Source organism: Solanum stenotomum, chromosome 1 (genome assembly GCF_019186545.1).
Source record: "Solanum stenotomum isolate F172 chromosome 1, ASM1918654v1, whole genome shotgun sequence".
Classification (NCBI taxonomy): Eukaryota; Viridiplantae; Streptophyta; class Magnoliopsida; order Solanales; family Solanaceae; genus Solanum; species Solanum stenotomum.
The window spans coordinates 69,186,013-69,200,034 of NC_064282.1; the positions used below are offsets into that span (position 1 = coordinate 69,186,013).

A 14,022-nucleotide genomic window follows, 5' to 3' on the forward strand; every position below is an offset into this window, starting at 1 on the left:
ATCATCCGTAAACTATACCCTAAGCTTAAACTACATTCTTAAAGTATCATTCTTAGCAGAAAATATCCTTGAAGTATTTAAAAGTGAACAATTTTCATCCTTTTACTTGAATTTATTAGAAAACTAACGGATCCCACAAAAATCAAGTCATTCTGTCGTAATTATAATTCTTAGATACGCCAAAAATATTATCGTGAACTTTTTCGATAATTGAGTTTAGCATATGCAAAATCTTTAAATTTGACAGTTTTTTCATTTATTTTCATGTAAATTGATATTAACAATATTATTAGTTGAAATATGTTTCTTCTCAATTGAATATACTAGTAGCGACATTTGTTGGAGACTTATGTTTCTAATAAAGTAGAATAAAACTCAAATGCGAGATGATTAATATTTTGATCACTTCAATATCAGATTGGCCCAAAAATTTATTGATCTAAATACAATTTGGTTTTGAAAAAAGTAAAGATAATTAAGCTTCAGCTTCTTTCTGTTACTAAATGAGAAAAAGAGAAAATTATGTATCCTCACACTTTCCAAACATTTTTTGTTTTAGTAAGCAATGATGTCTAAGATTTTTAATATTTATTTCAGGAACTTCTTATAGCAAGTTATGAAATTATGCAAGAAAATTTTGGTTGATAGTCACGTGAACTGCTCATGTTTTTGTAGGATCCCTTAGTTTTTTGATGATATCTAACTGAAGGATGGAAGTTGTTAACTTTCAAATACTTAGAGGATGTTTTTTGCCAAAAAAGATATTTTAAGGATGTAGTTTAAGTTTGGGGTATAGTTTAATGATGTTTTTGGTCAAAAACTCGATTATTTCACTAAGAAAAAAGAAGGGGAAAACGTACATAAATATATTATATAAAAAAATATTTATCATTTATAGTACTAACATTTTTTTTCATTTGGACACTTATAAATACATTTATAATATAATTTTAATACATATTGCAGAGAACAATTTATAAAACACATATAATACAAGTTCTATTGATAGATAATGCATTACCACACATTTGAATACACTTTTAATACATTTTGTTAATTTCTTAACAAGCAAGCATAATCTATTTTACAGCACTTATAATATATTTATATTGCATGCACAATTCACTTTTAATATGTTGTACAAATTTATCATAATATTGGTATAAATAACACCTAACTCAATACAGTTTGAAATATTATCAATTTACTTAGGCTTGTTCAGCGCATGAACACAATTCATTTTAGTTTAATCGATAATTTGCTCATGAAATTTTCAAATTTTTAATAATAAAATTTATATATTTGTAAACTACGTAAAAGTACTATAAGTTACAATAATTGACAATTCAAAATATTTTGAAATTTCTCGTTTAAAATAAATGTAACATCATTAATATCTTTTTAATATCTAAAACACTATTTATTTTAAACAAAATTAAAAGATTCAAACACACTTATTTTAGAACAAATAAAAAGTATATATCACAACTTAAATTAATTTTAAAAATCATATAAAAATGGATTGACTCCAAATTTTATTTGTATCATATAAATTAAAAAGACAAAGTAATATATATTAGGTTTGTATGTAGTAAGGAGATAAGTGTTTAACTTTTTAAAGTATAAATGCATATTCAAAATTAAGTCAAAATATAAATACCGTGTAAATATAACATTTTAGGAAACTTGGTTTAAGGAAAACAATTTAGGAAACTCGATTGAAGGAAAAAAAATAATTAGGAAACTCGGTTTAAGGAAAAAAATTAGGAAATTCGGTTTAAGGAAAAAAAAATTTAGGAAACTTTTGGAGTGTCTAAACTGTAATATATATGCGTCAATTCATGAATGAATTATTTGACAAAAATTACTTTGAGAGTAGTAAAAAAAAATCAAATTTCGAGAGTTAAGACTTTTTTATTTTCAGTTTTTGTTATGGCAGAAATCTATGTTGTTCCTTTCTACAGTGACCAAATTGAAGTGACTGTTACGAAGAATGCTGTCGTTGTTAATGATTGGATTCTGGAGATCGTTCATGTTCGGAAATCCAACAAACTTGTTGTTGGACTTGATATCGAGTGGCTGCCCTGTTTCAACCCTGACGAAAATCACCCTGTTGCTCTCCTCCAGCTCTGCGTAGGACGGCGTTGCTTACTATTCCAACTTCTCCACAAAGACGGCCTTCCAGCATTCCTCGCCAAGTTCCTTGGAGATCCGAATGTCAAGTTTGTTGGAGTCGGGGTTAAAGGAGACGCGGAGAAATTGCTTCGCGATCATAAGCTGTTTGTGGCGAATACTGTGGATTTGAATCGATTGGCATTATCGATTTATGGAGAGGAAGTGTATGGGAAGATGGGATTGAAGAGAATGGCGAAAGAGGTGCTTGGGAAAGTGATGGAGAAGCCAAAGAATGTGACATTGAGTAAGTGGGATGCAGAGGAATTGGTGTATGAACAAATTGAATATGCTGCTATTGATGCTTTTATGTCGCTTGAGATCGGCAGAAATTTGCTTAATTTAGTGTGGAAGAGAGAAAAAGAGAGCCGCCCTCTCCCTCGTGTGCAATATTTGAATTGTCATTATCAACCGCCATTGTTGCTGCTGCAAGATACTCAAGGGATGTTTCAAACATTTGCTCTGTTTTGAGTGGGAAAATATACTTAGTACCAGAAAGAATGTGATATTTAGATAGTATTTGTTTCTTCTTTTTTAGAACAATTGTAATAGTAGCAGTTTATGACAAGTCGTTTGCAACAATTTCTTTTGTCTAAGCATTCACTTTTAGTTATATAATTTTTATCAAATGAGAGTTCCTTTCCTCAATGAATGAATATTTCAACTGTACAATGTATCTCTAGACGACTTTGCTTGTGTTTATAATAACAAGTTTCTGAAACAGCAGGTGTTAACAGGGATAAAAGAAATAAAAACCTATATCCCTACATCTAAATAAACATTTGCTTTCAACATACAACTGATCTTACAAAAAGAAGCTAAACAAAAAAGAGAAAAGAGGTGAACGTAGACACGATTTACAGAAGCTACTAGAAGAGAAGAAAGAAGAAATTCATTTATGAGCTCAAAAGGCTAACTTGTACAATGACATGAACATGTATTTATAGTTGTTTATGTAACTAACTATTGAAGGAATTAGTTATAACAACTTTTAAGAGAAAAGACTATACTACCCTTAATCATCCTAATCACCTCTTAACTACTTAACAACCAACTACTTTGATGAAGTCTCATTACTCCCCTTCAAGCTAGGAGGGGCAAAAATGTTCAACACTCCTAACTTGGATAACAAATACTCATGTTGACTTCTGGACAGCCCCTTTGTCAAAATATTTGTTGGTTGTTCTTTTGTTGGGATACAATTCACTTTGATTGAACCTTGTTGTATCCTTTCCCTTATGAAGTGACAATCAATTTCTATATGTTTTGTCCTCTCATGATAGACTGGATTTGCAGCTATTTGTATTGCTGCTTTACTGTCACTGTATACTTGTATTGGCAACTGGACTTCAACTCCTACTTTCTTTAACATCCCAAGTAACCATACTAATTCTGACACAGTCGATGCAAGACTTCTGTACTCAGCTTCAGCTAAACTTTTGGAGACTGTGGTTTGCTTATTTGCTTTCCATGACACTAAAGAGTTGCCTATCTTGATCATGTAGCCTGTAACAGACCTCCTGGTAAGTGGACAAAAGGCCCAGTCTACATCACAACATGCAGTAACCAATTCATTTGAAGAACTAGTCAATAGCAAACCCTGTCCAGGCTGTTTCTTGAGATATCTCACCACTCTTAAAGCTGCATCCATATGTGACTTCTTTGGCTGCTGTAGGAACTGACTTAGAGTCTGAATGCTAAATGATATATTTGGTCTTGTCATGTTAAGATACAACAATTTCCCAATTAGCTTTTGATATGATGTTGGATCCACCAGCTGATCTTCAAAATTCTTCTTGTCCCTTAGCTGCTCATCATACTGTTTTGATGCTAACTTGATATTAACATCAATGGAAGTTTCTGCAGGCTTTGCTGCTGACATTCCTACTTCAACTATAAGCTCCAAGATATACTTTCTTTGATGCATAAGTATGCCTTGTTCTGTCCTAGTGAACTCAATGCCCAGAAAATTCTTTAGTTCACCTAGGTCCTTCATTTTGAAACTGTAATGACCCTCATGGTCATTTCTGTGTCTTGCCTGCTGTGTGTCGTTTAGAGCGTTCCTATAGCGACCCCAAGTCATTTATGACTTGCTGGGACTGACAGTTCGGTCACCTGGTCGTTCGTTTGGTCTTGGTGCGAGTTTTTGAGTTTTGGAGCTTATGAACCTTGAACGATCATTTTCGATCAAAATTTCAAGAAGATGACATCGGAATCCAATTCTGACGATTCCATCAGCTCCGGAAGGGTCATTTTAGGCTAGTAGCATGGTCGTTATGACTCCCGAGGTTTTCAGTGTGAGTCGGTGCGATTAGGCGTTTTAGCCTTTGAAATTTGGCTTAAGTTTGACTTTGGTCAACATTCTGAGTAAACGCGCTCGGATGAGAATTCTGTCAGCGTGNTCTAATGCCTGAATTTCCAACTGCATAGCATCTATCCACTTTTGATCTGTCACAGTTTCAAAATATGTACTAGGTTCTTTCAGTGAGGAAGAAGCAACAAATATAACACTGATAAGAGGAGGAGAGATGGTTATAGCTCACATAATTTCCCATAGGATACTTCACTGCCTTTTGTGTAACAAAATCTCTCAGCCAAGTAGGAGACTGCTTAGTTCTAGTGGACCTTCTGATCTCAGGTGATACAACAACCAGTTGACCCTCTTGACTAGAATCCATAAGAGTGACACCTGATCTTGGTTTTGCTAAAGAATCACAAACTGCAGTCAAGTTATCAGCTGAATTCTCAGGCATATGCTGGACAAGTTCTGGATCTCCAAACTGTTCAAGCTCCTGATTTGTAAGGTCAGGTTCAGGACCTTCATGCTTAGGATTATAAGATACATAAGCTGGCTGAGACAACTCTTGAAAATTGACAGCTGAACTGTCTTGGAATATATCTGTGAATAGCTGGTATCTTCCAGAATGTTTATCATATGCAAAGGGAAACATGTCTTCTCTAAACATAACATCTCTGCTTACAAAAAAAACTTTGGTGGTAAGATCCAGAAGAATGTACCCTTTTTGTGTTGTTGAATACCCCATATGAATAGCAGACCTGGCTTTAGGCATTAGTTTATCATGTTCAGTAAGACTTTTGGCAAAGCATAAACAACCAATAGTCTTAAAATGAGACAGTAATGGTTTGCTACCATATAATCTTTCATAGGGAGTTTGAAAATCAAGTACACTGCTAGGAAGCCTATTGATAATGTAGGCTGCTGCTAAAACATAATGCCCCCAGTACTTGATAGGAATTTTTGCTTGAAATCTGAGTGCTCTTGTAACTTCAAGGAGATGCTTGTGTTTTCTTTCAGCCACCCCATTCTGTTGGGGTGTATATGGACAAGATCTCTGATGTATAATACCTAACCTTTGAAACATGCTTGCACAAGTAGAGTTTACAAACTCAGTGCCATTATCAAACCTTATTGTCTTAACAGTCTTGGCAAATTGATTATGAACATATTGCACAAACATTTGTAAGGAAGCACAAACATCATATTTATGTTTAAGAAGAAACAACCAAGTCATTCTTGAGAAGTCATCCACTATAGTAAGAAAATACTTGTTTCCATCAAAAGTAGTTGTATTATATGGACCCCAAAGGTCCACATGAATCAACTCAAAACAATCACAACTCTTGATAACATTTGTAAGGAAACACAAACATCATATTTATGTTTAAGAAGAAACAACCAAGTCATTCTTGAGAAGTCATCCACTATAGTAAGAAAATACTTGTTTCCATCAAAAGTAGTTGTATTATATGGACCCCAAAGGTCTACATGAATCAACTCAAAACAATCACAACTCTTGATACTGCTAGTAGGAAAACTGAGTCTAGTTTGCTTAGCATAAGGACAAACTAAACACTTAGACACCTTACACTGACTTTCTTTATTCATAGAAAACATTCTAGCAAGGACACCAGAAGAGACATGTCCTAGCCTTTGATGCCACAACTCCATATCTGTAGAAACTTAAGACACACTTAAAGCTATATCCCTTTGATTACTGACATGCTTTTGAGTATACAGACAACTTGTTTCTTCACCAATTTGCTTCACCTTTCCACTGTAAAGCTCCTGGAAAACACAGCAGTTAGGGAAGAAAGTAACTGAGCAGTCTAGCTCCTTTGTTAATTTGCTGACAGACAACAAATTGTATTGGAAGTAAGGTAGATACAACACATTGGAAATAATACCATTATCTCCTAATGCACATGAGCCTACATGTGTCACATAAGTACTGTCTCCATTAGGTAAGTACACAACCTTAGGAACCTCTAATTTCGAAACAGTGCCTTTGATAAACATATCTAAATCAGATACCATATGGTTAGTAGCACCAGTATCTACAATCCACACTTTGTTAATATCAGGAACATGTAATGATTTACCTGCAGTATGAGCGGCAGCAGGTGTAGCATTACAATCCAATGAGGCAATGTCTGTCTTGTGCTGAAAACCTTTGAGAATGTGATCATATTGATCCTTTGTGAAAGTGCAACCCTTCAACAACTACTTAGAAGAATTGGAAGGACCTGGTACACCATGATCACTCTGAGAGCTATCAGTGTTTCTTCCCCATCCTGGTACCTGCACATTCGTATTCATACCATAGGAGAAGTGAACTTGATCAGGAGTGCCATCTGATGCAGTGCCTTGTGGCTTCCTTTTTGACTTGAAGTCAGGTGGATACCCTACTATCTTGTAGCAATACTCCTTGCTATGACCTTTACACTTACAAAAGTCACAGATCAAGACAGAGTTCCTTTTGAATCTCTGATTTACACCTGAGGTAGATGCAGATTTAGAATACATAGCCACAGAGTCAGCATTAACTGTGTTCATTCCCATGCTATTACTGTGAGACATCACTGCCTTTTGGCTTTCATCTCCTACTATCATAACATAAGCATGATTAATAATAGGTAGAGGATTTAGCATTAGAATATGACTTCTGGCTTGTTGAAAGGACTCATTTAACCCCATCAAAAACTGATACAACTTCTGCCTATTCATGTGAGCCACAAATCGTTTCGATTTATCACAGTTGCAACAAGGTGCATGCACTAAAAGTTCAGACTCATCCCACAAGGTTTTAAGTCTTGTATAATACTCAGAAACTGAATTAGTACCTTGTTGCAATGTTACAATGTCTTTGTGAAGACTATATGTTCTAGAGCCATCTACTCTATCAAATCTCTCTTTCAAGTCATTCCAAACTTGCAAAGCACTCGAAGCAAAAGCAACACCACTAAGAAGACTCTTAGAGACTGAGTTCATTAACCAAGACAATACAATGGCATTTACCCTCTCCCACTGCCCCCACAGTTCTTCACCATAAACTTCCTTTCTACAGGATCCATCCTCCAATCTTATTTTATTTCTTCCCAATAGAGCTAGTGTAATAGATCGATTCCACAATGTATAATTCTCAATGCCAAGTAATTGAAAAGAGATAAGGCTAACACCACTCACATCAGTAGGACTAGGAAACAGAGGATGATTGTGATCAATACCTTGAGATGTTGAGACTGTATTAGAGGGCAAAACGAAGGAACCAAAATCAGCAATTTCTCCATTGTTGATACCTTGATTTAGTTCTTCAGCTACTCGATCTGGAGACATAGTAATCAAACTTGTTGCGGAATAAGAATCAAACTCAGTTAACAACAGACGTGAACTCCAATCTACAGATCAACTGAGAATCTGATGAATTGATAAAGCAACTCTCTGATTCGAATCTGTGAATCGACAAAGCAACTCTCTGATTCTTCAACCTAAAACACCTATCACTGCTTGTCACTGTGTGCTTTGATACCATGAACGTAGACACGATTTACAGAAGCTACTAGAAGAGAAGAAAGAAGAAATCCATTTATGAGCTCAAAAGGCTAACTTGTACAATGACATGAACATGTATTTATAGTTTTTTATGTAACTAACTATTGAAGGAATTAGTTATAACAACTTTTAAGAGAAAAGACTATACTACCCTTAATTATCCTAACCACCTCTTAACTACTTAACAACCAACTACTTTGATGAATCTCATTAAGAGGGGGTATATTTGTGGTGTGAGAAGACAAGAAAGGATTTTCCATCTTCATTGACCATATACTTCACTGTTTACCAACAAAGTGAAGAGATTCCGAGTAGGATGCCATGACGACAAGCAAAACTTGGTATATACATCTTGTTGCGTCACAGGTCTACTTCATGAAGGTCATTACTGAGACTGCCGCCATTCGTTGAGGAATGCATCGAATTAACATCACTAGGCATGAATGACGACGGAGGCATACTCAATCTAGAGCCCAATGGTTTTATTTCAGATTTATTTGGGGAAAAAGCATCAGGAAAGTTGCCACTCCATGATGCAGTTCGCCGGGAGTTAGCTGATAGAGAGCTAGCAACAGCTCCTTTATTAGAGAGGTTGTCCATGCTTGCAAATCTTTGGATAGGCGCAACGCTTGATGTTGGTGCAGGAAAATGGGTCGATCCATTAACAGCAGAAACTGAATCACTGTCGCTATTAATTGAAATTTCTTGCTCATTGGAAGTACTGTTCCTTGTCTCTTCAACATGGGACATCAGGGCGGGAACAAAAAACTTGGCATTGCCAGCAGTAGCAGGCTTTATGGAAGGAACAAAAGGTGACTGGAATAGCTTAGTTGGGTTACTACCACCTTTATTGAATGTGTCAACATACCTGCCAAAAGAAGGAAAAGAAGCCAGTCAGCTTTTACCATTGAGTTATAGAAGAGAGCACCACATGCACTTATAGCCTTTCAGTGACCCTATTCTTTGTACCCAAATAATTTTTCTGAATGAAAACCCTAGTACATGATCAGATGAAGTACTAAAGTAGGTTTGAAACCATTGCTTCTGCATCACTTTCAGTGATGGATTATTTCTTACGTTGTTAAACGAGCCTGTAAATCAAATTTGATCCTGGAGCCACCATTACTAAATGATAAATGCTCGATAATATTTTTTGGATCAATGTCTCATCAGGTGGATGTGTAACACAACATACCCTGTGTAATCCCACAAAGTGGGATCTGGGGAAGGTAGAGTGTACTTTCTCCTACCTTGGAGGTAGAGACGCTGCTTCTGATAGACCCTCCTGCTCAAGGAAAAACAGTTCAAAGCAGTTCAGAAAAAGAAATAACGCAAGTGAAGAAGCCATGGCAAAATACTATAAAAAAAATGACAACCAGGTAGGTTCATATACTAAAAATTGTTAGTTTGACACATAGGAGCTTATCAAGTATTACTCTCACTAATTTAAAATACTCTCTCAGGACCGGACCAACTAAATAAACAATGGTTGTTTTGCCTAAGCCACCAAAAGGTTCAATCAGGTAGGGAGGATTACTCTTATAGCAGTCTAAAGATATCACTGACCATACTAGGTCTCTACTAGTACACTTTTATTTTTATTGGTCTACTGGTCCAACCATTTCATATGTAAATAATTAACACACAAAAATCACTTGCCTTGAACGAACACTCATACGACCACGAGCAGAGAATTGGTTGGAGCCTGGAGGTAGGTGGAATTCCAGCACCATTATCAGAAGAAGTTGGACTCTTCATTTCCAGAAATTCATTGTTGCATATAGGACTTTCACTTTTCAATACACTTTTCACATTATAATCGGGCGCTCCATTCTGGAAAGCAGGAGCGGTTGGTGGAGGTACAAGGGGTGGTTCTACAGCAGGAAGTTCAGCGCCTTCCTCTACCCATCTTTTAAGTTTTTCATCATAATAAAATTTATTCGAATCACCCAATTTTGCCTACAAGGAATCAAGACAAAAGGAAACAAGCGTCAACATCAAATTTTGTGAGGACTACAATCTAGAAAACGACAAAGATGAGAGAAAAATCAATATCTACCTGACGGCCTTGACGGGGTTTGAGTACTAATCCAACAGTTTTCTGGAGAAGCTGGGAGCCAAAGCCAAAGCGACGAAAGCGTGATATCCCTCCAGCTCCTGATGCATTGCTTCCTGTGTTACTTAAGCTTGCGTCCTTTGATGAGTCAACCTGATCCAACACAAATTCACAACAAACTTCTCTTTTCAAGCCAGATTAGATAGATACAGTCCAATGTAATTTTTACAGAGAAACAGGATAAGACACCTGTCTTGGAGTTCTCCCAATGTCAGGCTCTGAAACACTTCTATTGTGCATCGTCATTCTACTGCTATCAGCTGCCCATTCACTACTTGGCTCTGAGGGGATCAGTGATGACATTGCCATGGTTGATTGACTACTTGAGACTCTAGGTGACACAAACTGATGATGATGTTCATTCCCTTGTGAACTACCACTTGTTAGCATAGGTGGTGGCAAACCCCCAACAACACGATGAGCCGTGCTATCAAAAACTCAATATGAACAAATTCAACACAAACTCATGAAACTGAAGCTGAAAATGAAAAAGTTAATTCACTAACCTGGAGCAATGTAACCACAAGACCCTGCAATAACAGACATGGACGCATTAGCATCAATCGCGTTTGCAACACCGAAGTCAGCAAACTCACCATCCAGCAAGATGATGTTTGACTTAACATCTTTGGGTGGAGCACAGTCATGATGCAAGTAAGAGAGTCGCTCAACTGCATCCATGGCTATCTTATATCTCATAGGCCAGTCTAGAAGGCCACTTTTGCTGCTGTGTAAACTTCCATTAGGCATATAGTTTGCAATCCCTAGTTGTAAGACAACACCATAGCTTAAAAATGTTCTTGTGTCGAATCATCCCCAACGTCTCAACCTCTGCTTCAAATCCATCTTTATGCAACTATCAAAAGAAGGCAGACTCTGCACATTTTGTTTTGTTTCTTCAACCCAAAGCAAAATACAGTAACCATTAACAACGAAAATAGAAAAGAGAGCAAGGTCTTAGTGAGCCTCAAGACTGCAACTTCTCTATGAGGGCAAACTAGCAGTTATCAGCATTACATCGCAACACCTCTCCATAATCCATCTATCTAACAAGTCCTTTGTTCACTTAAAACCTCTAGTTCTCAGCATCTCCTCTACTGGCAAGCGTTTTAGCAACTTCTTCATCAGTCAGCGGTATATAATAGATACGGGGAGCGGCTTTGGTCTATCTGAAGATGTCATCCAAAGTAACCAAGTGTTCCTGCCGAATTGGCTACCAACAACCGAAAGGGTCTTGTGAAATCCAAAAGTGAGAATTAGAAATGAAGATTGAAAACAGTGGTAGCAATTGATCAAGGAAAGTGTAAAATCGAATAATAACGACAGAGGCAAAACTAGAAAACAGATGCAATTGATCAAGATTCTATCTGTGAATGAAAAGGGGTTTATTTATGTAGAAGGAATTGGGGGAATAAGGACAGGGCAAATTCTCCAGAAGACAATGAAGGTATGTTTTAATCAAGAAAGTATATCCAAAAGTGAGAATTAGAAATGTACAAATTGATTGAAAACAGTTGATGAAGAAAACTAAAAAATTGAATAATAAACTAACAATTGAACAACGATTCATTCAGCTGAAGAACAAGAAGAAGTAAAAACATAGGCAAGAAACAAATGCAATAATGATAGAGGCAACAATTGATCTGCATGTTTCCTACTAGTTGATTTTCTTATATTATGCGGTGGGTATCGGGTTGACCGATGATGCCTACTAGTACGTTTGGTTTGTACTAATACTACTCTTGCTATGCCTTTGGGCATAGTTTGGTTGCAGGATCAGTGATGTTTCATAGGTGAAGACGAAGACAATCTCCAAAAGCTTCTATTTTTCCTTCCATGTGGTGGGAGTTGCGTCATTTGTTACTGTATTTTCTACCTTGTAATCTTAGAATCTAGGGAAAAGGGTCTGATATACCCCTCAACTTTGCTATTTGGAGCTGATATGCCCCTCGTTATGAAAGTGGCTCATATATACCCTTACCGTTATACAAACGGCTCACATATACCCCTACCATTACAAAATGAGCTCATGTATACCCTTCATTTAACGGAAGTGAAAAAATTAATTTTAAACTTATAACTTTTTTAAAAAATCATTTAGGGGTATATAGGATTTTTCTAGCAAAGTTCAAGGTATATTTCAATATTTTTCATACATAAATTATTTTTTGACTTCTTTGATTTTCATTATTTTAGTTTCTTATTCTTATTTTATTTTTTTCTTTCATTCCTTAGTGTAAAGAAAAAAATTTAAAACTATTTTTTTGTGGCTATATTATAATTTAAAACAATTTTTTTTTTCTATATTGTAATTTAATTTTTGTATTTGAAGAAAAAAAAATTGGTCATCTATAATAAGTTTTACAAGAATATTAGTGAAACATAAATAAATTTGACATCAAAATAATAAATCTAAATTAGTCATTGAAACAAAAAAAAAAGTCAAAAAAATATGTTTGAGGAAGATTAAATATACCCGTATGGGATTATAGTTTTTTTATAAAAAAAAAAAAATGAAACTAAAATTATTATTTTTTCATTTCCGTTAGAGGGAAAGGGTATATGTGAGCCATTTGTATATAAGTAGGGGTATATATGACCCACTTTCATAACGAGGGGTATATCAGCTCTAAATGACAAAGTTGAGGGGTATATTAGACCCTTTTCCCTAGAATCTATTATACCTGTTTAGACTAGATCCTTAGGGAAGTTAATTACTTTACAAGTTAACTTTAAGTCGTTTAAAACTCTTATTTTATAAAAACATTACATGAATTTCTTTTATTCATTAGTTTTCTTAATTTTCCGCATTTTTAAAACATTTGAGATTCGAGGGTTCTCCTACTTAGGTTTTAAAGTAGGTGCCCGCACGACTCGGTGGGTTGAGTCGTGACAGATATTGAAGAAGAAGTTGAACCTCCTGTCCAACAAGGAATTGAACCTTCTATTCAAGAAGAAGTTGAACCAAGTGCCCAAGAAAATGGAGAGGAAGATATAGACAATGATTCTATTTGTTTTGACCAATCTATTGACTATGAAAGTGATGTGCATGAGGAGTTGAGGATTGTGAAGGAACATGTGAGAAAGTTAAGAGAAAGTAGGAGGAGAAAGAAGAAGGAAAAAACAAAAGGTTTTTTATAAGTTAAGTTGGACTTGATGAAGGGTGTGAAGATATTGAAAAAAGCAAAAAAAAAATATCAAGGGTAAGCTAATAGAGGATGAGCCATACTATGACAGTTCTGATTGTGATAGTTTTCAAAGTGATGAAGAACAACATGTTTCTGATGATGAACTTGAAGGAGAGATTTTAAGGGGAAGAAAGAAGAGTAATAGAGTGATATATGATTCTACTTGTGATGTTGTAATATGGCAGTGTGGTTTGGTATTTGAAAGTGTAAAGGACTTTAGAGAGGCACTTACAAAATATGCTTTAAAAAAAGGAGTTGAGTTAGACAAGTATGTGAATGAGAGTACTAGAGTAAGAGTCAACTGTAAAAATGGTTGTCCATGACTGTTGTATGCAAGCAAGGAAGGGAGGAGTGAAAACTTCACTATCAAGACCTACAACCCAAGGCACAGATATACCAGGACCAGCTATAATTTTTTATGTAATTCAAAGATTTTATGTAAGTATATAGAAGATAGGATTATTTCTCAACCTAGTATAAAAGGGTGGGAAATACAAGATTTGGTGAGGAAAGAGTTGAATGTTTATGTAGGCCGGGCAGTTTGTTTAAAAAAAGAAAAATTATTTTAAAGGAAATTATAGGGGATCATGTGACAAAATTTAACAGAATCCTAGACTATATGGATGTGTTACTCCAAGCAAATCTTGGTAGCACTTGTGTTGTAAAATTTTCACATTCAGAAAATGGGATGAAAC

General features: G+C 35.6%; 2 protein-coding genes across 2 annotated transcripts; one reads left to right on the plus strand and one right to left on the minus strand.

The window, feature by feature from the left end:
- The first annotated feature begins 1,932 nt into the window (after nt 1–1,932).
- Nucleotides 1,933–2,735, plus strand: LOC125869089 (uncharacterized). Its single transcript, XM_049549651.1, has one exon. It carries the CDS (start codon nt 1,933–1,935, stop codon nt 2,641–2,643), a length of 711 nt encoding a protein of 236 aa, XP_049405608.1. The 3' UTR covers nt 2,644–2,735.
- A 6,147-nt stretch (nt 2,736–8,882) lies between these two features.
- On the minus strand, nt 8,883–10,889 carry LOC125855840 (protein transport protein SEC16B homolog). The gene is made up of 7 exons (XM_049535524.1): nt 10,646–10,889; nt 10,329–10,576; nt 10,083–10,232; nt 9,679–9,982; nt 9,219–9,308; nt 9,026–9,114; nt 8,883–8,891 (listed from the first exon to the last, which is right to left on the minus strand). Exons 1-7 carry the CDS (start codon nt 10,887–10,889, stop codon nt 8,883–8,885), a joined length of 1,134 nt encoding a protein of 377 aa, XP_049391481.1.
- Nucleotides 10,890–14,022: the final 3,133 nt, after the last annotated feature.

Coding starts and splice junctions, on each gene's coding strand:
- LOC125869089 (XM_049549651.1), top strand. CDS start 1,933: ATGGCAGAAATCTATGTTGTTCCTTTCTACAGTGACCAAATTGAAGTG.
- LOC125855840 (XM_049535524.1), bottom strand. CDS start 10,889: ATGCCTAATGGAAGTTTACACAGCAGCAAAAGTGGCCTTCTAGACTGG. Junction 10,233..10,328: donor TTGGGAGAACTCCAAGACAG/GTGTCTTATCCT, acceptor GTGTTGGATCAG/GTTGACTCATCAAAGGACGC. Junction 9,115..9,218: donor ACTTTGTGGGATTACACAGG/GTATGTTGTGTT, acceptor TTTGATTTACAG/GCTCGTTTAACAACGTAAGA.